This window comes from Macrosteles quadrilineatus, unplaced genomic scaffold (genome assembly GCF_028750875.1).
Source record: "Macrosteles quadrilineatus isolate MER2022 unplaced genomic scaffold, UCM_ALF_1.0 Scaffold_2__2_contigs__length_208266976, whole genome shotgun sequence".
In the NCBI taxonomy this organism is placed as follows: domain Eukaryota; kingdom Metazoa; phylum Arthropoda; class Insecta; order Hemiptera; family Cicadellidae; genus Macrosteles; species Macrosteles quadrilineatus.
The window spans coordinates 23,780,089-23,804,337 of NW_026542595.1; the positions used below are offsets into that span (position 1 = coordinate 23,780,089).

The following is a 24,249-nucleotide window of genomic DNA, read 5'->3' on the forward strand; positions in this document are numbered from 1 at the left end:
AAGTCTTGCAAGCTCACGTTGGATCAGTTTGGTAAAATCAGCCACCAAATCTACATTGTAGTCCCCTCCGATGACAAGGGAAGACGATTTAAAACTTAAAAGGAGACATAATAACCTTTCAAACTGATTGAGGAAAATATTTATATCACCATTGGGTGATCTATACACATTGACTACAATGATATTGCATTTGAGTTTGATGGCAGAAACTTCCAAATGTTGAGTTGAGCAAAAACGAGCAACATCCATTACCTTATATTTTAGTCCTTTTTTATATAGATTGCTGATCCGCCATGCACCATATTGTCCCGCGCATTGTATGTGGCCAAATGATAATCTTTTAGTCTATAAAAGCCTATCTCTTCAGTGTTAAGCCAATGTTCGAATATACATAGGATATGATTTTTAATATCGCTCAAGACTACATCTAATTCTATGGTTTTGTCCCTTATAGACTAAATATTCAAAAACATTAAAAATAAAACAGTTTCAGAACTAATAATACTGGTACAGTTGACTAGGTTACTTACTTTGCTGGGCTCGGAAACCCTAAACAAACAGATTCTTCGAGACTTTTAGACTGTCCATAGTGTTTATTTTTACGATGCACAAAGTCAGCAATTAGTACTCCTTCAGGTCAAAATTCACTTGAGAGCACTTTCTGCTGATCTACACTGGATAGGCCTATTTTAAACGAGCGGTAAGATGTGTACCAGATTTTCAGTTCGTCACATTCCACGTTTGAGACACCATTCTCCTTAAGATAGTCTTTCATTGATTGGCAGGTTGTCTCAGGTGATAATCTAGAGATAAAAATCCAAGATGTTTTTGTAACCACTTTAAGGCTATAAGCAGAACTGGAGTCCTTAGTACCAATGATAACATTGTCTTGTCGTTTAGGCCTTGCACGATTGTCAAGAAGTAAAGGCTTAGGTTTACCAGCAGTCCTATTCCACTTCACAACGTCTGCATATCCCAATGTGAAGTGTTCAATGTTCTCGTTATCTGAGGTAGGCCTAGGCCTACGAGTATTTGAGTTGGATGCAGCATGAGTCATAGTACTATGAGAGTTTAAGTTACTGGTATTAGACTTAACTTGACAAATATCATTGGGGTTTGAGTCAGATCTAACAATTGTTTCAGTATTCGAATTGGCAGCATCAACAATCTTTTTACATGACTTAGACTTAGGCCATAGACTAACCAACACAAGTAGACTTCTCATCCCATTGTAAATTTTGAAGCACGTTTTTCGTGTCTAGTTCATGTACGTGACACAAAGGCACTAGTGTCGATAAAACTTTGTTTCTATTATTTTAGGGTTAATTTCTTGATTTGTGCTTTACTGTTTGGTTATATAACTAGGGGACAAGTTATTGTTTATGATTAGATCGTATTATTTGGTTAAACGAGGTTTTAAATGGCTGTAATAACGGGAAACAAATTGTAAACAAAACACGACCTCTACAGAAAAACGGACAGAACTAACAATAAAATTGGCTTCAGCTGTTCCATAAGGATGGGAAATCTACTAAGGGAGTATGTTTTATCTATGCTTAGGCCTAGTAGATCAAGTGTCAACATGAACAGTTCCTAGACCCAAGCACTCAGTGAGGTAGCTTTACTTTTTCCACGGTAACTGAATTTATTTGATCAGTCAATGTTTTATTTTCATTCTTCAATTCATTGATGATTCCCATTAATCTGTCCATATTTTTGTTTAGACTACACACGTCTTCCATTAAAGGCTGAGATTTCATGTTGATTCTAACACTATCATCACAGGGTTTACAAAACCAAACCACCTTACAATTTGTTGAAGTTCCGAAATTTTGTCATAGTCTTCACAAGAAACATTTAGCCTACACAGTTTATATGAAACAATTTTCCACTAAGTCCATCACATCGTAGACCAAAACAGCAATTTTTAACTTTAACATTGCATTGACCACAAAGCAACTTGTCTTTACTCGTCGCCATGTTGCAGATGACTTTGAGTCCTTCAACCTACGGTCGTAGGTTGAATATAACCATTTTTCAACAGAAAAAGTTAGATAGTGACCCATGTCATCTTAAATTCCCCCTTTTAGAAAATTGGTGTAAAGCTATTTCCATACGTTCTAGATTAAAATTGTTTTGTTGTGTCCTAAAAATTGCCAGTTTTTTTTCCCATTTTAAATATTATTGCTTGTCATGAGTAGCCTACTTAGATAATCTGTAACAGAGGAGATAATAAAGTGAGTGGTCATGGGCGTAAATCAATAGAAAAAATAGATTGTGACCACTCCCATAGTAAGCCCCCTTCCTTCAAAGTTCCTCGTTTAGAAAATTGATGTTTAACTGCTTATAGACGTTCAAGATATTTAGGATATTTGTAGTGGCGAGGTAACCCACTTTTTTTTTATACTGATGATGTAACCCCCCCTGGCCCCCGAAGGAGGCTTAAGACTATAAATATTGTTAGTACCTCTCTGTTGTGTATTGTAAGTTTATATTTGAAATAAATAGTTATAGTCCAAGCAAACTAAACAAACTTACATAGGGATCGTTAAAAAAATTGCAAGAAAACGTTTTATGGTTTTATTTTGTAGAGTTGGGTTTGCAGAATGACATACTAAAAGTTGCCAAAAATCGGTGCATGAGAAAACCACTAAAATCACAATTTAAAATGGCGGCTTTTTCCAACATTGGACAAATAAAAAAAAAACATATTTCACATGCATTTGTTATGCAAATTTTTCGAGATATTGACTTGGGACCACCGCCTGTATTTATTGGGTGGTTAGTACTTCATTTTGATAGGGAACATGTTTTTGGCCGCCATCTTGGATCCGCCATATTGGACATAGATAATTTTTTTCAATATAATGATAGTGTTGTGAGACATCATTACCAACTACATTTTTACACTGATTTCAATGCCAAAATCCGTTTTTAAATATCTTTATTCATTTAGAAGATATATTCAAACGAAAACTCTCCACCATACATTTCTTATGGACGTTTCGAAGTTTGATAATTTTTTTTAAACTATTTTTCTTATATCTCCAGTTCTTATTGACGCTTGTAGTTCGTTCTAGGCTTAAAATATTCAGTAATGTAAGGGCTTTCATTTGAACTCTTGATCATTAAAATCAGACGAGTTAAAGACCAGCTACGAACCTCAGAACAATATTAAATTTAACTTTTTAGAAATATATTTTTATTAAAATATTTATAACTCGGGTTGTTAATACGTTACCAAGTTCTTTCTGGTCTCAAATTACTCAGTGAATGTTTAGCTTGGATTTTATTAATCACTTAACAAAATCTGACAAATTTAAAAATGGGCCATGGTTCTTAATTTAACATTAAAATGTATTTATTTTGAAATTTGTCTTTAATTAAGGACATATATCCCAAACCCTAATAACTCCCGGAAAGTAATCCACAGCTAAAATAGAAGTCAATAATTTGGCGAATTATTTAAGACTATAAAGAGTTTTGGGAGTTATTTAGAATTGGGGATATACGTCTTTAACTAAAGACACATTTCAAAATAAATACATTTTAATGTTAAATCATGGTCCATGACTAATTTTAAAAGTGTCAGATTTTGTTTAATGATCAATAAAATTAAAGCCAAACATTTACTGAGTAATTTGAGACCAGAAATAACTTTGTGACATATTAACAACCCGAGTTATAAATCTTTTAATAAAAATATATTTCTAAAAAGTTAAATTTAATATTGTTCTGAGGTTCGTAGCTGGTCTTTAACTCGTCTGATTTTAATGATCAAGAGTTCAAATGAAAGCCCTTACATTACTGAACATTTTAAGCCTAGAACGAACTACAAGCGTCAATAAGAACTGGAGATATAAGAAAAATAGTTTAAAAAAAATTAAACTACGAAACGTCCATAAGAAATGTATGGTGGAGAGTTTTCGTTTGAATATATCTTCTAAATGAATAAAGATATTTAGAAACGGATTTCGGCATTGAAATCATTGTAAAAATGTAGTTGGTAATGATGTGTCACTATCATTACATTGAAAAAAAATATCTATGTCCAAAATGGCGGATCCAAGATGGCGGCCAAAAACATGTTCCCTATCAAAATAAAGTTCTAACCATCCAATAAATACAGGCGGTGGTCCCAAGTCAATATCTTGAAAAATGTGCATAACAAATGCATGTGAAATATGTTTTTTTAGTTTGTCCAATGTTGGAAAAAGCCGCCATTTTAAATTCAGATTTTAGTGGTTTTCTCGTGCACCGATTTTTGGCAACTTTGAGTATGTCATTCTGCAAACCCAACTCTACAAAATAAAACCATAAAACGTTTTCTTGCAATTTTTTAAGGTCATATCCTATATTTCTCCGACTATTAAATAAATGTAGGATGAAAAATGAGCCTTATTTTGTCACTGGTTTATTTACATCAATTGAATCACATTTTTGAAAATAACATATGATTAAATAATTAAATGCATAGCATTTGAAACATAGAGATACAACAGTTTCTTCCCCACTAAATTTTGATTCATAAGTCCAGTCTTTTCCGTTGCTTTCTCGTTCTGGCTGATTTGCGTGGAACATCTGTTGAAGCATTGTCATCTGTTTGAGGATTATTATGTTCACTGGGTTGAAGCCTGATTTCTGCATTTTCAAGTTGGTCATTGTTATCTTCTCTGCGTTGAAGCCTGATTTCTATATTTTCTAGATCATTGTCCTTGAATGTCACGTTCTGTTGTTGCGAACTGGTATTTTCTTTAGGAGATGAGCTGGAGTGTGTTTTGTCTTTTGTTTCTGGCACTGATGTTCTCTTCAACTGATCGATGTGTCTCTTGCCAATGTAACCGTTGTCCAGTTTGACTTTGTAGTGCAGAGCTCCAAGTTGAAAAATAACTTTTCCGAACTTCCAGCCGTCTAAGGAACGTACTAATATTCTCTCCCCCACTTTAAATGAGCGGCTTACTTGTTGAAAACCTGGATGTAATGATGTGTTTTTCTTAGGGGGTTTGAGAGCATCTAGTTTTGTTCTGATCTTTCAACTCTCTAGATGAGTTTTTTTTATTAATGTAATGATATAAACTCATCTCTAGGTCTATTTCATGTATATTGCAGTGAAATCATTAACATCTAATATTTTTGTATAATGTAGTAAGTTAGAAAAATGTTTAAATTGACGCTATTCTATGTACACATGTATGAAAAATGAATAAAGTTATTTTGAATCTTGAATCTTGAATCTTGAATCTTTCAATTTAAATACAGTTCAGCCGGTGATTGTCCGCATTGTAGAGGTACAGCTCGGTAGCGAAACAGTATGTCTTGAATTTGTGATTTAATATTCTTTCGAGGATCTTCAGCACAATTTTTCAAAGATGTCTTTAACGTTTGCACATAGCGTTCCGCTAACCCATTGGTTGCTGGGTGTCCTGGGGCGATAAATTTTTGAAATATGCCTCTTTGTCGGCAAAAGTCTGTAAATTCTTGGCTAGTAAAAATAGTGGCATTATCAGAAACTAGTACAGCAGGATATCCATGTGTAGAGAAGATATCATTTAGAAATTCTATTGTCATAGCTGTGGATGGTGCGTTTTTGGTTATTCGAACCTCAGGCCATTTAGATTTTGCATCAATCACTACTAGGAAATGGTGTCCATTAAATGGTCCTGCGTAGTCCATGTGAACTCTTTCAAAGTTTTCCTTAGGGATTTCCCAAGGGTGAAAAACTTTTGTTGGCTGTTTTGTTTTGACTGTAAAGCGCAAGCTGCACATGATCGAACTTTATTTTCAATGTCTTTGTCAATTCCGGGCCAATAACAGTGGAGTCTTGCGAGTCGCTTCATTCTTACCATTCCTATGTGTGTTGCATGAAGCTCTTCTAAAACATGAGAGCGTAGTGATCTTGGAATGTATACACGTTCTCCTCTGAATACAATTCCTTGATTGGTTGAGTAGATTGGATCATTTGCACCTTCTTTTATTTGATTCATAAGATCTTTCATTCCTGGATCGTACGCAGTTTCTTTTGAAATTGAATCACTCGTGATGTTGATTGATGAGATTTGAAGGATTAAATTCTGTTCTATTTCATCTTCTTCTTTATTCAGTGCTGTGTCGATACCACGATGTTCCGTTGTTTGAAAAGTCCTGGATCGAAAGTCTACATTTTGGTGTTGTTCTGCTTTCCGATGTTTGATGTTGTATTCAAATCCTCTGAGGAAAACTGCATAGCGTAAAAGTCGACCAGCTGTCATTGGAGGAACATTCTTTGGGTGAAATATTCGTGTGAGTGGTTGGTTATCTGTGATCAATTCAAACTTTCTTCCATAGAGGTAGTTGAAAAATTTTCCAATAGAAAATACAATAGCGAGTGCTTCGCGATCAAGTTGGCTGTATTGGGACTCTGATTTTGAAAGTGAGCGGGAGACAAATGCAATGGGCGTTTCTTCTCCATTGATAATGTGTGATAGTACTCCTGAGATCCCATGTGGGCTTGCATCGCAGGCTACGGATACTGGAAGGTCCGGGTCAAAAGGAACTACCACTCTATCTGAGGCTATTTCCTTCTTGATGTTGATGAACGCTTTCTCACAATCTTTTGTCCAGTTGAATGGTTTATTCTTGATGAGTAACTGGCGTAGAGGGTAAGTTATGGTAGAAGCTGCTGGAATGAATTTTGAATAATAAGTTACAAGTCCTAGAAACTTTCTCACTTCCTCTACTGAATTTGGTCTTTGAATATTGAGGATATTTGACACTTTTGCTGGAGACTTGGATATCTTGTTATTTTCAATAACATATCCTAAGTATATGATGCTTTCTTGGAAGAATGTGCATTTATTTCTGTTGAGGTGAAGATTGTTGGTTTGAAGTCGCTCCAGACAAGCTACAAGGTTGTTGAAACATTCATCCAAAGTTGACCCGTAGACAATTATGTCGTCAAAGTAAGAGCTGACACCTGGGAGGTCTTGTAGAACTTGTTCCATTACTTTTTGAAATATGCTGGGTGCAGTCTTGATTCCAAAAGACAATCTGTTGACTTTGTAAGTACCTTTATGGGTTGATATTGTTTGAACACAAGCACTTTCTTCATCGACACCTATGTGTAGGTAAGCTTTAAAGAGGTCGAGAGTACAGAAAAACTTGGCGTTTCTCAGTTTGTGGAGTGTTTCGTCGATCCTAGGAATCGGATAGTGTGAATCGTAGAGTTGAGGGTTGACTGTGACTTTATAGTCTGCGCATAGCCTAAGTGTACCATCAGGCTTTGGCACTACAACTAAGGGTGAACCCCAGTCACATGATTCGATTTTAGTGATGATTTTGTCTTGTTCCAGTTTGTCAAGATCATGTCCCACTCTATCCCGGAGTGCATACGGTAAAGGTCTAGGTTTGAAAAATACTGGTTTGGATTGAGGTCTTAACTTAAGAGAGCAGGTGACATTAGGAATATGTCCTATTTCTGGTGAAAATATTTCTGGAAATCTTGATTCCACTACAGTAACTAGTTTGTCTGTGTCACTGGAAACTAAGTTTACATAAGTACCGGTATCTTTTGGTCTCTGGGTGTCGAGATCGTTCAAGTAGACTCCAAGTTGTCTTATCCAAGTCCTACCTAGTAGAGGGCTGTACATGTCAGGAACTAACAACTGCTGTGTAGATGAGCGTCCATTGTATTCAACCTGAACATTAACTAAGCCTAAGGGTTGAAAAACCTCATTTGTGTAAGAACGAAACCTTATATTTGTATTCTGGATTGTGTTTTGAGGAAGATTAAGTCTATCAAATTGCGCTTTTGGTAGAAGGGTATGAGCTGCGCCTGAATCTACCTCAAACTTTTGTGGTTTCCCATTGATTATAATAGTTGTGAAAAATTTTTCTGTGTCTGATGAATTGTAGTCAGTTACATTGAGAATTTGAAGTTGCCCTATTCCATAAAGTGAGTTTAAGTCCTGTGAATCATTTGGAGTAGTACTTAATGTATTAACTGTAGGCCTGGATTTCTTAGAGAGTAGAGTTGATATACAGACCTTGGCTATGTGTCCATCCTTGTCACAGCTTTGGCAGTGAAGGCGTGATTTGTTGGTTTTACATTCCCTGGACATGTGATTTGCTTTACCACATCTTAAACACAGGTTTCCAATTCCAAGTGTTGCCAAATCAACCTTATTTCGTCTTGTGGAAGGGTGATTTAGTCTGTTGTTAGATCTGTTGTTGAGGTAGGCTGTCCTTCTTGGTGTATAATTCTGGTGTGTTGGTCTTGTCAATAATTTGTTGACTTCTGCCTGTGACGATGTTTTAGGACTAGAAAAGTTGTTCAGAGTTGCACTGTCTATTTTCGAAGCTTCAATTGCTATTGCCTTTTCTACGGCAATGTCAAATGTTAAGTCCTTGGTCTGGATTAATTGTTCTCTGATTGAAGAGTCATGAATTCCCCTGATAAACTGTGATCTTAAGAATAAGTCAGATACAGATGCTTCACATGATGTACAGGTAAGTTTGCAAGTTGAAATTTGTTTCCTAAGAGCTGTTACATAGTCTGTTATTGATTCATTTTGTGCCTGCATTCTGGATAAAAACTTATGTTGTTCTACAATTTCATTGGTTTTTGGAAAGTAATTGTCTAATAATTTTGTAATTTCATCATAGGTTTGCTCATTAATACTTTTTTGGAGCTGAGAGTGAAGACAAAAGGTCATATGTTTTAGAACCTACACTATTGAGAAAAAGCTGGGCACAAATAGTTTTATCATCAAAAGCATTCTTTATCTTTAGGTAATTTTCAAATCTTTCTTTGTATAGTTGAAAAGTTTCTTTGTTTGAGTCAAATTGTTCAAAATTGGAAATCAAAGTGATGTTGGATTGTTGAGTCTTTGACATACCTTGAATAGCTGAAGACAAGGTCTTGATTAATATTTCAAACTGTTCTTGGTTCATTTTGAAAAAAATATATAAAATAAACTTTAAAACAAATAGAAAACACGTTAGGCTCTCCTCGTCGCCATTTCTGTTGTGTATTGTAAGTTTATATTTGAAATAAATAGTTAAATAAATGTAGGATGAAAAATGAGCCTTATTTTGTCACTGGTTTATTTACATCAATTGAATCACATTTTTGAAAATAACATATGATTAAATAATTAAATGCATAGCATTTGAAACATAGAGATACAACACTCTCCTTAACCCTTTTGATTGTAACATTATTGCTTTATTATTTAAAATCTAAAGATGGGTTTACAATGCCTTAGATAATTTAAGTATTAGAGCACCAAACCCACATCGAGACTTCAACTTTCAAGGACTTGTTTAATTCCTTTATTAAATAAACAACAACTTTTAAAACACTTTGCAACGGCCAAGTTATCATTATTTTTAAACAAGAAAACATCCCCGGACGATATCCTGTCCCCAGAGGCAATTTCCTAGGGCGGCTCCAAAAGACCCAGCGAGCCTAAGGCGAGTTTGTCTATACCATACGTCTATACGTCTATATTGCCAGAGAAGAATCATGATAACATGATGTCACCAGGTAATGGTTTGAAATAGTATCATTCAGTTTGGTGATAATCATTCACCATGATCATGTTTATATATTTACTGTGTTGTTTTTTTGACAGAATAAGTGTTTAAATATATGTTAAGAGTACTTTACTTATACTTTCTTATGAAATGGCGACCATACAATGTAGGTATTTTAAGCCAAGTATGAATGGAGATGAGTGTAGGATGAGTGGCGCGATCTTGTAGTCTTGTTAGTAACTAAGGCCGACATTCCTCAGACACAGCTGTTAATTAATAGCCCAAACAGCTAATGGCAACTAAGGGACCTACAGTTTATAGTGGAATCCGAACCACATTTTTTCCTTGGTATATACGAATTGGTCTAATTATCAGGATAGTACTGCGGATAGTCGTAGTACTCACTAGTGAGGACGTTAATCCACACCAGGGAGTATCCCATCCACAGTGCATGCCTATAAATATCCACAATCCGTGACCTCCAAGTAGCTGGATTACAGGACCGCCACCCGTCCTGTAATCAAAGGTAGGGTAATAAACCAGTAGGGTACTATTATGTATATATCTTCATTCCATAAATACAATCATTTAGCAAGTACCGGTACTACGTTTTATAAATCTTAATTCACAATCTTAATCAACAACTACTAGAACTGTGATAAGGTTTTTCGTTGTTTCAGTATTGGGCGGCCGAAGCATGTGAGAGTGATGGCCGGGGCACTGGAAGGGGACTTGTTTGTAGGGCCAAAAGCAGAAGAGCACCGAGGCTTGCTGAGTATCCGCTACCCCATGGAGCACGGGGTGGTCACTGACTGGAATGACATGGAGAGGATATGGAACTACATCTACAGCAATGACCAGCTGCAGACCTTCTCTGAGGAACATCCTGTGCTGCTCACAGAGGCGCCTCTTAACCCTCGCCGCAACCGCGAGAAAGCTGCCGAGATATTCTTTGAGTCTTTCAATGTACCTGCACTTTATGTGTCGATGCAAGCAGTACTTAGTCTGTGAGTGGTTTTCATTACCCATAATTATTTTGGTTAAGAAATCTGTAATAGTTGTGGTTCAGTTAGTGTACCGGAATAAATGTGGAAGTTATTTGATCAATAAAAGCAATTGGAACCTAATGTGAGAACGTTTCCCTCTAATAACTCATATTAGATTTAGTACATAAGGCAGGACATAATTAATTAACAATACCACATCCGAGAATTTTGTTTACAAATTGCAGAAAGTATTAATGGTTATATTTATGTAGAAATTCTAACCAGGGTAGTAGACTCTTAATTATCCAATCTTTTGATTGTCTAGATGATTTGGGACCAAGACAATCCCTTTTGCCTCCTCAAACCGTACTCAGACCAGAATTAGATATCTGCAATTGACTGTATTTTTTTCTTTGTTGTAGAAAGGGTACACTGTAATCAATTTATGAAAACCGTGTGATAACTTTATGGTGTTGTAATTTTTAGCCTCTTTGCCAAACGCTTTTTTCTCCTTCTTTAAAAAAAAATTTATATTTAAAATTTATATATAACTAACTGTACCCGTGGGCTTTACCCCGTTTAACTTCACAAGTGAGCTCGTTCGCATGGCTCAATCACGTCCTGGTTGAAGTTCGTTCGCTACGCTCACTCACCTTTAGGTTGAAGTTCGTTCGCTACGCTCACTCACCTTAAGGTTGGAGCTTGTTCGCTCCGCTCACTTGCCTTCAGGTTAGCTCATTCACTACGCTAACTCGCTTCCAGGTTGAAGTTCGTTCGCTACGCTCACTCACCTTTTGGTTGCAAATTGGCTGTAGTCATAAATTTAAAAAAATAATAGTGCTGCACCCTGTTGGTAATCCTTGTAACTTTAATGCTATCGGACATCATAGAACAGAACCAACTTGTTTAATTGAAACAGCTGTTAAGAAATTCCTTTTAAATATGAAAAATCATAAGGTTAATATGGGAAACTCCAGAGCCACTGGAGCGGAGCCCGAATGCCCGATCAGAATAAAAACTACTTAGTTTTCCTATTTAATGCCCAAAGAATCGGTGTACCGAATGTCAGCCTCCTAGGTAAATGGGAAATGGGAGAATTAGTGATGAGTGAGTGAGTCAGTCAGTCAGTCAGGGCTTTGCCTTTTATATACTGTATTTAGATATTTACATTTATACGTAAAACAACAAAAAGCTACATTTTAACTTGCAACTGGAACAGTAATAGCTTGCCCATATTCACAGAATTTTTTCATGAGTTAGATTTGTGGTGATTGTTGAAAGTCATATTCAAGTTTTTTTTTTCTTTATTAGCCATTGTACTTTTTAGCTACGCCACTGGAAGAACGACTGGAGTTGTCCTTGATTCGGGGGATGGTGTGACTCATGCTGTACCTATATATGAAGGCTTTGCCATGCCCCATAGTATAATGCGAGTGGATATTGCTGGTAGAGATGTCTCTAGATATTTGAGGTAAGCAGACTATATGTTGCTGGTTTTCTTTCAATTTAAATCCAACCATCTAAATTAGATGGTTTACAACCGTCTGGTAATAACCTAAAGCTACACTTTAACTTACAAAAACTTTTATTTTATTTACATTAAATTCTTAAAATTTTTTTTATATAAACAATATACTTTCAAATAACAGAATTTCCCCCCCGAGATGTTACATGATTAAGACACTAGCCAAGAACAATGTCTTACAATTTTCTTATTATTAATTTTTTGAATTTCTTTTACTATTTAAAATTTTAAAATACAGCTCAAATGAGGTAAAACTTGATATTTTTTCACAATAGAACTAGCCTATTCTAAGCTTTTGGTGTGTCATTTTATAATAAGGTTTTGCTTTTTTTCAGATAGTTTATATTCCTTTTTAACTGTTGTAAAACCAACTCAATCATTTGACTGTCAACAAATATTACTAAAAGTTTAAGTTGATGTTAATGTGGATCTGATAAGTAATTTTACAGTTACTTTTAATCATAATTCTCTATCTATAACAAACATATTTCTAAATTCAACTTAGTAATCATAAGGTTTGTTTTTCTGGAGATTGCTACTCAGGAAAGAAGGGGTCAACTTCCGTACGACAGCAGAGTTTGAAATTGTTCGGACAATCAAAGAAAAGGCTTGTTACCTGTCAAGTAATCCCCAGAAAGAAGAAACAGCAGAGACAGAAAAATACCAATACATCCTGCCTGATGGGAGCACTCTAGATGTAAGTTGTTTTTCATTTGTTTTAACACGTTGACTGCGCGCGCCGACTTTACAGGCGCTCCCCAGTGGCGGGCGAAGCCACGGCGCGCAACCGAATCAGGGAACGCAATTGGCATTCAAATATTTCAGTCTGACGAATCACAAAAGAGCAGTGGTGACTGTGCTGTGTTACCCCGAGAGTGGATGTAGTTCACTGAAACACCCAAAGGTAGCAGCACTGCACGGATCCGTATCCAGTGTCTTTGTAATGTGGGTTGAAGAGAAAAAATCCCCGAAACCAGGACAAAAGCATTGCCAGACAGGATTTTACGGGAAATTTTAGTACCAACCTACACCAAAGTAAAGCTCGCATTCTAAGCTGGCAGGCTGGCAACGATTATAACGTCTCCGTCTGAGGCTAAGCTCACACTGACTCAATATATTTCTGTTGGTCTGGTGCCGACTTTTGTCGGCGCGCGCCACCTGGGAGCGCTGGCGACGCGCAGTCAACTTGTTAATACATTGTAAGGATTACATTTTCTTAAGTGTTTATAACAGAGCATTTTTTACCCAATAAAACTATTTTTAAATGCCTTAATACTGAAGACTCGTTAGATCTTAACTTTAACCATTGAGTATTGGATACTGGTTGTATCAATAGTCAAGGCTTTAACAAAATAACATTGTATCAATAAATCATTGCAGTAATCGTATTGTTTGCTGCAGTTGTTGTAAAGCAAATCCCTGTTGCTTTACATGCTTGCATTCGATATTTATTATTTAGAATTGTAAATAAAAAATTACATGAGAGCTGTGTTTTGATTTAGAGTAATGTTTAGTTCTTATAAATATACTATCTGCTTTACCCTTGCTTCACAACGGGGAGAACAAATATATAGTGCTGCACTCTGTTGTTGAACCTTATAAACTTATTAAAATTATTGAACATCATAGAACCCGACTTATTAATTTGGTTGAAATAGCTGTAAAGATTCTCTTATTCTTATTAAATACCAGCTACTTCCTTTATTAATATTGTACATTCAAAAGTATTCATCTGTTCAAATGTAAACAAATCTTTTCTTCTTAAGAGGGTTCCACCAGCTGGCTGGTTACCGCATAAAAATGGTCCTACAAAATAGACCCTCGTGGCGTTATTAAAGTGTTTAGCGAGTTGAAATAAACAGTAAAATATTCAAATAGATTCTAACTATGTTCTGGATTAACTGAAACTTCCGAGATTATCCGTAAGTTTTTCACATGCACTTTTAACTTCTAAATAATAGTTAAAAATTAATGTTTCTTCATCCAATACAAGCTTTGTTTATGTTAAGAGCACATAAGGCACACATTTATTGGAAAACTTCTAGTTTTCAATTTTAAGAGCTTGTACAATAGAGACATGTTCAATCCCAAACTATACTGTATTTTGATCCATTCAATCCGCCATCTTGAATTAACTTCAGGCTGTCGGGTAGAACCCACTTAAGGATAGCATGGGGACTTTAAACACCACTGGGGCAGAGCTCTGATGTAGTTTCCAAAATTTAATTTCACACACACATCCCCGGACACATATAGAGCAACTTCATAAAGTTTCATCACAATTGGATGGTCGGTTTGGTAACGCATAAAGGACAAACATACAACAAACGACATACATAAGATTTTATTAGTGAGGGTCGCGGTAGGATCCGGATATCGGACTACCGTATCTGCCTGATCTGAGCTAGAACCGACGCCCTATCGAATCCATAAAAAATCGGATCCGGGGATGGATCCGGTTTTGATGGATCCGTTTTTTTTTTTACACAAAATGTTCTTTATATAGTACAATTCATACATAAGAACAGGTGTTTTGTCATAGTAATGTATTTTCAAATATAATTAATTAATTGTTCAAAAAATTAAAATAAACTTCATATAAAACAACTATCCATGTTCATATACAAGACTATCAGTGTTGATTATTATACAAGACCATCTATGTCTGTAAACAAGTTTGTCAGTGTCCATGTACAAGACTATCTGTGCCCATGTACAAGACTGTCAATGTCAATATACAAGACTATCTGTATCTATATAAAAGACTACCTGTGTCCATATACAAGACCATCTTTGTTCTAAAGAGACTGTACAAAAACACAAATAACTCACCCATAAAAGGATAAATATTCAGGATAACATTTTAAAAAAAAATCAAAAGCTTGTTTTAGTGTAGTATTTATTAAATCTTATTAATTAAAATCTATATAATAAATCTATCTAATAGATAGATATCTATCCATCTATATATTAAAATCTAAATCTTATTACTATTTTTTTTTTTTTTTTTCAGATTGGGCCTGCTAGATTTAGAGCCCCTGAAGTGCTTTTTAGGCCAGATCTCATAGGGGAAGAATATGAAGGCTTGCATGAGGTCTTACTATATGCTATCCAAAAGTCTGACATGGATCTGAGGAAGGTCTTATTTCAAAATATTGTGCTGTCGGGTGGTTCAACATTATTTAAGGTAAGTTAGTAAATCATTTATTTTTTTCAATCCTAACTGATATTGGGATATAGCCTCTTGAAATTAAGTCATTGTTTAGACCAGTGTGTAGATCGGGGGATGCCGTCGGCCACCTCTTGGTGCGGAGATTTGCCAACGGTGGGGGGCGGGAGAAAGAGAGTGTGAGGGAGGGAAAGAGAGCGATTGTAAGGGTTGTCTACGCTTGGGGTTGAGGACCAGGGTGATGACCGCGTTCATAGGAATGCAGTTATGCGCTTGTCGCAGTGGGTTAGGTTAGGTTAAAAATTCAATACATTTCCTTTCACCGTCAGAGGTGCATAACTGCATTCCTTTGAACACAGTCAGCATGCTTCTGGTTTGTCCACCCCTAGCGGAAGCCACCCTCACGGTCACGTGTAATCTCTCTCTCTCTCCCCCTCCCCCTCTCTGGCCCATCCCCAACCGATGGCAAAACTCCACAGTATGAGGAATACACGGAGGGGGACTCTTTCTACCTGATACCCGTTGGCAAAACTCCTACACTCGATGGGCGCCGCCCGTCTTTAGGCGGGAATGTGTTAATCGTACAATAGCATTGTATTAAATGATTGCATGGAAGGAATGACAAGCCTGTGCTGGGGGGAGCTGTCTTTAGACGGGCCACTTGGCTGCTACACAGTACGATCCATTGTTATTAATGTTCAACACATGCTTTTTCAAGCAGTGTTTGAGAAAATATATTTTTCTGTTATTTGGTGGGTTTTATGGGAAGGTCGTTATAAAAAATCTAAAATTTAAAAAAACGCCTGGAGATATCATGGATTAGTAGTACCCACATGATATACCAAAGTTCATTAAAATAAAATCAAACTACAAGTGTAGTATGTAGTTTTGTACTCATCTACACTCACACAGCCATACAGACATAATTTCGAAAACCACTTTTTTGGGTGCAGGATGACCCACAACCGATATTTCCACCAAAAACTCAAACTCATCGATTTTTCAAAAACAATTACTTTTTCTACATACTATGGGAAAAGTAAATGTGTATGGATAAAATTATCCAACGTTGATTAAAATATTTTAATTTTAAGGGTTTTGGAGACAAATTGCTGTCCGAAGTTAGAAGGTTGGCACCCAAGGATATCAAAATTAGGGTAAGTAATTATTACTTTCTCTTCAACTCTTATACTCAGTATTGTTGGTGTTGCCATTTTATATTTATTGAGCGTGTATGTAATCCCATACTAATTTTTTGTCTTGACTTTCATATGAAACTTCTTTAACCCTACCAGGAAGGGTGTCGGTTACCCACATACTGGTTGTAAATGAAGATGCGGATAGAAGGTGATATTTCCGTCTATTCTCTAGACTAGACAGATTGGTTGGTTGTAAAGTAACCAGAGCTGTTTGCGCTACTATATCATTACTTTTCTCACACTCTGCTGAAGAGATTACATTCAACATAGCATATCAAGCTTCACACTCTAAACTTGTAAATTATTTTCCGTGTACAACTTTTTCAAACATATACTCGTATATTGTTTAAGTTTACCCTACAATGGACTATTTTTTAATGAAATAATGAAAATCAAATTACAAAGACACATAGAGTGTATTTCCCATATAAGTAATAAGCGTAACTGAGGAAGATATTCAGGATTTTATTGTGATCATGGAAAATGATGATGATGTCTCTATGTCAGCGAGAGATTATCACTATATTACCTCGAGTTTGGATTGATCAAAAATTTTAAGATGGCACAGCTCTAGTTATAATAAAGTTTTCTTTTGATATTTTTTTGTAGTATTTTTTTACCTTTAACTTTAATATGTATTTAACGTGTTAAGAAGGATTAAAAACTTAAATTGCCTAGTTCAAATTTTTAATTGTTGATTAAATTTGTCTTTTGGGCCTTTAGGAAAAACAACCCCTTGACTCCAAAATTACGTACTTTATGGAAGTAAATAAAAACAGGTGTTGGTCTAGTAATCCACACAGAAAATTTTTTAAAGTTAAAAAATGGTATCGGTATTGCAAATTGATTTTTCAGGGATTGGTATGGAGAGTGGATAATTTTTTTGTATTGACACATCACTATTTTTTAATGAGTTATTCATAAATTGCATACTTGTTTCAGACAATACTTCAATAATCACAAATTTTGTTCCTTTAACTGAGTAAGCTTTTTTCAAAAAGAAATAGCGAACTGTGTTAGCGCTAAAACAGTATTGTGGGAGTTGGTATGAAAAGTATTACTACCTGAACTACCTTTTTTTTTTTTTTTTTTTTTTTTTTTTTTTTTAATAGAGGAAAGTAAATAAAAGAAACGTCTTATAACACTTAAAACATATTTACGCTTATACTGTTACTCACAAGACGGTAAATATACAAAAACGATGGTAAGTGGTGATCGATTTCGATTGGACACTCCAATCATCATCAGACCCAATAGGCGAATGACAAGGAATGGCGTCCCTACTTATACCCTATTGGCTACCGGAAGCACCGGCCAATACATTTTTATAAGTACAACTGGAATCAAAATGTATTTGTTCATTAATCAACTTATTTCTATCTTTACATTTTTCCTTATAAATATACAATTCTTCCCAAACATTCATTACATATCCTTTCTTACAATTCTTTAAAATATCTAGACTATCCTCCATTTTTCCTAGTGAGTGCCCATTTTGTAACAGGTGTTGTGCGACATTTGATCTTTCCGGTTTGTTGTTCTTCCACGCAGATATGTGGTTTTTGAAGCGGTTTACGAAGTTCACAGTCTGTCCAATGTAGAAGCTATCACAATCGATAAAATCAATTGTAACGATTGTGATAGCTTCTACATTGGACAGACTGTGAACTTCGTAAACCGCTTCAAAAACCACATATCTGCGTGGAAGAACAACACACCGGAAAGATCAAATGTCGCACAACACCTGTTACAAAATGGGCACTCACTAGGAAAAATGGAGGATAGTCTAGATATTTTAAAGAATTGTAAGAAAGGATATGTAATGAATGCTTGGGAAGAATTGTATATTTATAAGGAAAAATGTAAAGATAGAAATATGTTGATTAATGAACAAATACATTTTGATTCCAGTTGTACTTATAAAAATGTATTGGCCGGTGCTTCCGGTAGCCAATAGGGTATAAGTAGGGACGCCATTCAAGATTCTTGTCATTCGCCTATTGGGTCTGATGATGATTGGAGTGTCCAATCGAAATCGATCACCACTTACCATCGTTTTTGTATATTTACCGTCTTGTGAGTAACAGTATAAGCGTAAATATATGTTTTAAGTGTTATAAGACGTTTCTTTTATTTACTTTCCGTAAATTTAATAACACGTACAATGCTGATCAAGAAGTTATTTTAATAGAGGGCCAGGCTTACAAGTTACCATGGGATTGCATCGCAGCTAGAACAGCTTATTGTGCACCCTCGTTCACAGATCCTCATTCTCCGTCAAATCCCAGGTCTTTGGTGAACCGTGAGAGCCTTTTGACTATGGTGACCTGTTTTTCCCTTTGATCTCCCATCGATAGGCCAAGGGATCTCATACGCAGACCTTGTAGGGCTGGGCACATAAATATACCTTCACAGCTTTCACAAGGTCTCTGGCTGGGGCAAGCCGTAGCGAGATTTCCCCGAAAGGACTCAGCTCCTGAACTTGCTTGACCAGCCAATCCTTTGTGGCTGCGTCAGCACAACCTCCACCTTTCTTCCTGGAGGCTTCAGTAGAGTCAGCTTTGGGGGTACCACCCTTGCCCTGCTTTTTCCCAGCATCCTAATTCCCGGAGGAACTGTCTTTGCAGGCAGCAGAGTTAGGGTGCTTGGCAGCCCACACCAGCCTCCTCTCACTTCTGGATAGCACCTTTTCGCCTTTGGCTAAAGCATCCGCTATCCTCCGTCTATGCAACTCACCCCTGGAAAGTCGTTTTTCGTACGAGGGATCTCATACGCAGACCTTGTAGGGCTGGGCACATAAATATACCTTCACAGCTTTCACAAGGTTTCACAAGGCTGGGGCAAGCCGAAGCGAGATTTTCCTGAAAGGACTCAGCTCCTGAACTTGCTTGACCAGCCAATCCTTTGTGGCTGTGTCAGCACAGCCTCCACCTTTCTTCCTGGAGGCTTCATTAGAGTCAGCTTTGGGGGTACCACCCTTGCTCTGCTTTTTCCCAGCATCCTAGTTCCCGGAGGAACTGGCTTGCAGGCAGCAGAGTTAGGGTGCTTAGCAGCCCACACCAGCCTCCTCTCACTTCTGGATAGCACCTTTTCGCCTTTGGCTTAAGCATCCGCTATCCTCCATCTTTGCAACTCGCCCCTGGAAAGTCGTTTTTCGTTCCTTTCCGGTTTCTGCGAGCTTGTCGTCATCGTCAGATTTCAGTAGACCTTCCTCCTCCATTTGGGTCAGATTGTCTACATTGTTCTCACGAATACCGGGTATTTAAGTCCACCTCCCCAGTGACCCGATTAGAGAGGTAAGGGATGCGTACGACTGGGTTACCCCTGGTTCCCAGAAGGCTCCGTTAAGACACTGAATATTAGGCCCCCAGTGCCACAAGACTCTTGGCACGGATCGCATTACACCTTAGTCTAGGGCCCCCCTCACTTGGTTCTGTAGGTGGACCAACACCCAGTGGCAGAAGGTAGCTCTCCGCAGCTAACAAGTGAGAGTTGGGGTTTAGGTTGTGGCCAATCTGCCGAACCAACCCCACATGCGAGGTTTGGCCGGAACGGCGCGAAATTTTCTCCCACTCACTAAACCCCCATACCTTCCCCTGAACTACCTGGAATTACTCATGAATTTTTTATGGTTGGCCGGGTGGACAGCCTGATCTTGGTATCCACCAAATTTGATGGATTTTCCTTGAATTGCTTTACCTTAAAAGTGTAAAGTTTTTTTTTATTTAAAAAATTGTTTTACAAGATAATTCTATTATGCATTTTGATTTCAACACTGTGCTATTTGTTTTCACTTATTAATTAGTATTCATCAGGGCCAGATTTTCCAATAGGGGCACGACAAAAGGGAAAATTTTTGTTTAATGTCTTGGTACAAATAAAAAAAATAGCCATAACTTAACATACAAATCTGGCTAATAAAGCATTCTAATTTTGAAGTTCATTAGAAGAAAAAAATGTTGGTAAACTTAAACTATTTTTCATTATTACGCATCAATTTTGTAAAAACATTGGTCTTACACGGGAGAAGGCTGTAGGGATGTTGTGGAACAATATGCATCGTATTGCCACTGCCAAAATGTTGGCTCGGCGCAACGGCGCTACTGCTCTGACTGAATAGAGGTGCATGCGCGGGCTAATGTTACTATCGAGACACTGTTACCACCCTCGGCTCGCAAAACAAAAGTTGAAAAGTTATTAACCAATCTTTTGATTTTCTTACAAAAACTTGTAGGATCAAGTTGATATTTTAGGGTTACATGATAACCATGCACACAAACCGACTTCAAAACAACTGAGGCGTTTAGCTCTGTTAAGTGTAGGATCAAATTTTAAATCCTACCCTTGGCGAGGATCCAAAATTGTACTGTTTTAGATCCTAGCTTAAGAGTCCTTGGAGGCTAGCGGCACGGCCTCCTTTAACTACAGGCCACGGCGTTCGAAAAGGCAACACCGCATCGGATGGCTGGATGGCTAAACTGCTACCCTACACCACTGAACGCTCGCGCTCGCACCGCGGAGGATTGTAACAAGCACGCAAATCTATACAGGGTGATTGATATAAGTGTGCTAGCCGTTTTATTCAAAAACTATAAGAGATATCAAAAAAAGTTAAATGGTAAGTTCCTTGGATTTTTTATTTAAAAAATTTTAGTCAAGTCGAAAAAATTATTTTAACCGCCATTTTTCTAATATGGCTGCCAACTTAGATTTTTCTTATGGAACACCCATGATGTATTCCGGTAGAAAATGTAATTTTAAGACGATTTTATTCTTGTGATTTTTTTCATAAACCTAACCGTTTCAAAGATAATAATGGTTAGTTTTGAAATTTCTGCATGAGAAAGAGTTTTGATAAAGGCCTAAGCAAGCATGCCAGCTGTTTTATTCGAAAACAATTCGAAATTTCACAACTTAAACCATTATTATTAGGGATGGACGGGTCCCGAAATTTCGGGAATTTTTCGGGAAAAAAATATTCCCGATTATCGGGACGGGATAACATTTGATTCGGGAATTTTTCGGGACGGGATTTGGTCCGATCGTCGGCGATTTTGCCGCTTCGCGAGTGCCGTTGACGCCGGTATTGCGAGCGATAGGTCCGCGAACGCAGGAGACGAAGTCATTTCAACGATCGCGCCGTGACCGCGGAGTCCTACCGACGATCGCGCCGTGACCGCGAGTCATACCGACGATCGCGCCGTGACTGCGGAGTCATACCGACGATCACGCCGTGACCGCGGAGTCATGCCGACGATCATGCCGTGACCGCGGAGTCATGCCGACGATCATGCCGTGACCGCGGAGTCATGCCGACGATCACGCCGTGACCGCGGAGTCATACCGACGATCACGACGTGACCGTGGAGTCCTACCGACGATCGCGCCGTGACCGCGGAGTCATACCGACGATCACGACGTGACCGTGGAGTCCTACCGACGATCGCGCCGTGACCGCGGAGTCATACCGACGATCGCGCCATGACCGCGGCGGAGTCATGCCGACGATCGCGCCGTGACCAAGGAGTTATGCCGTCGATCGCGCCGTGACCACGGAGTCATGCCGACGATCGCAACGTGACCACGGAGTCATGCCGACGATCACCCCGTGACCGCGGAGTCATACCGACGATCACGACGAGACCGTGGAGTCCTACCGACGATCTCACCGTGACCGCGAGTCATACCGACGATTGCGCCGTGACCGCGGAGTCATGCCGACGATCGCGCCGTGACCACGGAGTTATGCCGACGATCACGCCGTGACCACGGAGTCATGCCGACGATCGCAACGTGACCACGGAGTCATGCCGACGATCGCAACGTGACCGCGAGTCATAACAAAGATCGCGCTGTGACCGCGATTATTGGACCGACGATCATGCCGTGACCGCGAGGTATACCGGCGATCACCCCGTGACCGCGGAGTCATACCGACGATCGCGCCATGACCGCGGAGTCATACCGACGATCGCGCCGTGACCGTGAGTCATACTGACGATCATGCTGTGACTGCGAGTCATACCGACGATCATCCCGTGACCGCGAGTCATACCGATGATCACCCCGTGACCGCGGTCATTTTGACGATCGCACCGTGACCGCGAGTCACAAGTTTCTATAGGTACCTGTATATTGTTACCCATTTTTTGGTTTTTATAGATCAGTACCACAAACGGTAAAAATTGATTTTGTATGTCTTTTTTTGGTAACTGCAATACTCAAGACTTTCTTTTTATGCACAAATAAAATCCCGTCCCGTCCCGTCCCGAAAATCGGGAAGGAAATAAAAATCCCGTCTCGTCCCGTCCCGAACTAAAAATTCAATCCCGTCCATCCCTAATTATTATCTTTGAAACGGTTAGGTTTATGAAAAAAATTACAAGAGTAAAATTGTCTTAAAATTACATTTTCTACCGGAATACATCATAAAATACAGGGTGTTCCATAAGAAAAATCAAAGTTGGCGGCCATATTGGAAACATGGCGGCTAAAATACTTTTTTCAACTTGAGTACAATTTTTTAAATAAAATATCCAAGGCACTTACCATTGACTTTTGTTGATATCTCTTATGGTTTTCGAATAAATCGGCTGGCACAATTATATCAATCACCCTATATATTTAATACGCAAGGCATATTTTTGTCATAATTTTTTTGGAGTGGTGGTGCTACCGATCCCCATGTCCAAGGTGTCGTTAGAAAGGTCTTAGCGTGTAGTTTTGCCATCAAACAAAAAAACTTTGGAATTCCATCAGGGCTCTGCCCCAGTGGTCTTCAAAGTTCCCATGTTATTCTTAGGGAGAAAATGTTTGTTTACATTTTTGAACAGACGAATACTTTGAAATTGACACTAATATTTGAAACAGATGGTTATACTAAAATTGGAGACATGTGCTATAAGGATTTATGAGATTAGTTGAAAGGATTGATGTTTCACTGCTTTAAGCCAGTTTTTATTTGCACAAAATCAAAACAACATAACAAAAAAACCTCTTTTAAAGTCATTAGAAGTTATGACTGTTATTTGTTTTAGAATATCGCCTTAACAATTGCTCGAATTCAAGCAACAGGTACACTAGTTATCTATTAATTTAGATGTTTTATATCTGACAACACTGATGTGTAGGAAAAGAAGGAAAGAATTATACGAGGTTTTTGTGCCAATACAAGAATATAACACAATATTATTACATTACATTATTATTATTACAAGATCTATTGCATGTAATTTTGCCTAAAGATCAATAAATGTCTTATGTCTTATTATTATTAAAACCTTTTACGGTACATTGAAAATATATAAGTATTAGGCCTATAATTGTAGTTTTCTTGCGTCTCTTCTACGTATTTACTCTATGATTTATTATTTGTTAAATACCTAAAATTTAAATCCTATTTACAATTTTATTTAGTTACAGCTTCCATGTAAGCTATTGTTTTATCAATTATTAGAATGATGACGTTTACTATACAAAGTAAAAATTAACAAAAGCAATAACTAAAATATTATTTTATTCAAGAAAGGATTGACATTTTTCTACGGTTACAGTGGCTATTATTTTTGTCTTTCTTTACTTTCGTGTAGTTATTTTAATAAAATATAGCTCATTCTCAAAATAATTTTTGACACTATTTCCTTCCAAATTTACTCCGCAAATACAAACAGTTTGAGCTACTTCTGAAATATCGATATCTGACATTAAAACCACTGTCACTAAAAACCAGCCAACATAGAAGAACAACTGCACTCTAATTATACATTGTCGCTAATTTTAGTTATTCGCTAATTCCACCTAATTCTATCAAGATGGTGGTCGCCACGCCACTATTGGTTGATGAGCGCTAAGCTACAA

At 37.5% G+C, this 24,249-nt stretch overlaps 1 protein-coding gene across 1 annotated transcript in view; it reads left to right on the forward strand.

The window, feature by feature from the left end:
• The window catches only part of LOC128983890 (beta-centractin), a 43,004-nt gene that overhangs the window by 11,060 nt on the left and 7,695 nt on the right, over positions 1 to 24,249 (forward strand). Inside the window, exons 3-7 of the mRNA XM_054403144.1 lie at positions 10,194 to 10,520; positions 11,827 to 11,970; positions 12,556 to 12,721; positions 15,038 to 15,211; positions 16,288 to 16,350. Of these exons, the coding sequence (XP_054259119.1) occupies positions 10,194 to 10,520; positions 11,827 to 11,970; positions 12,556 to 12,721; positions 15,038 to 15,211; positions 16,288 to 16,350 (874 nt within the window). The remainder of the gene's footprint in view (positions 1 to 10,193; positions 10,521 to 11,826; positions 11,971 to 12,555; positions 12,722 to 15,037; positions 15,212 to 16,287; positions 16,351 to 24,249) is intronic.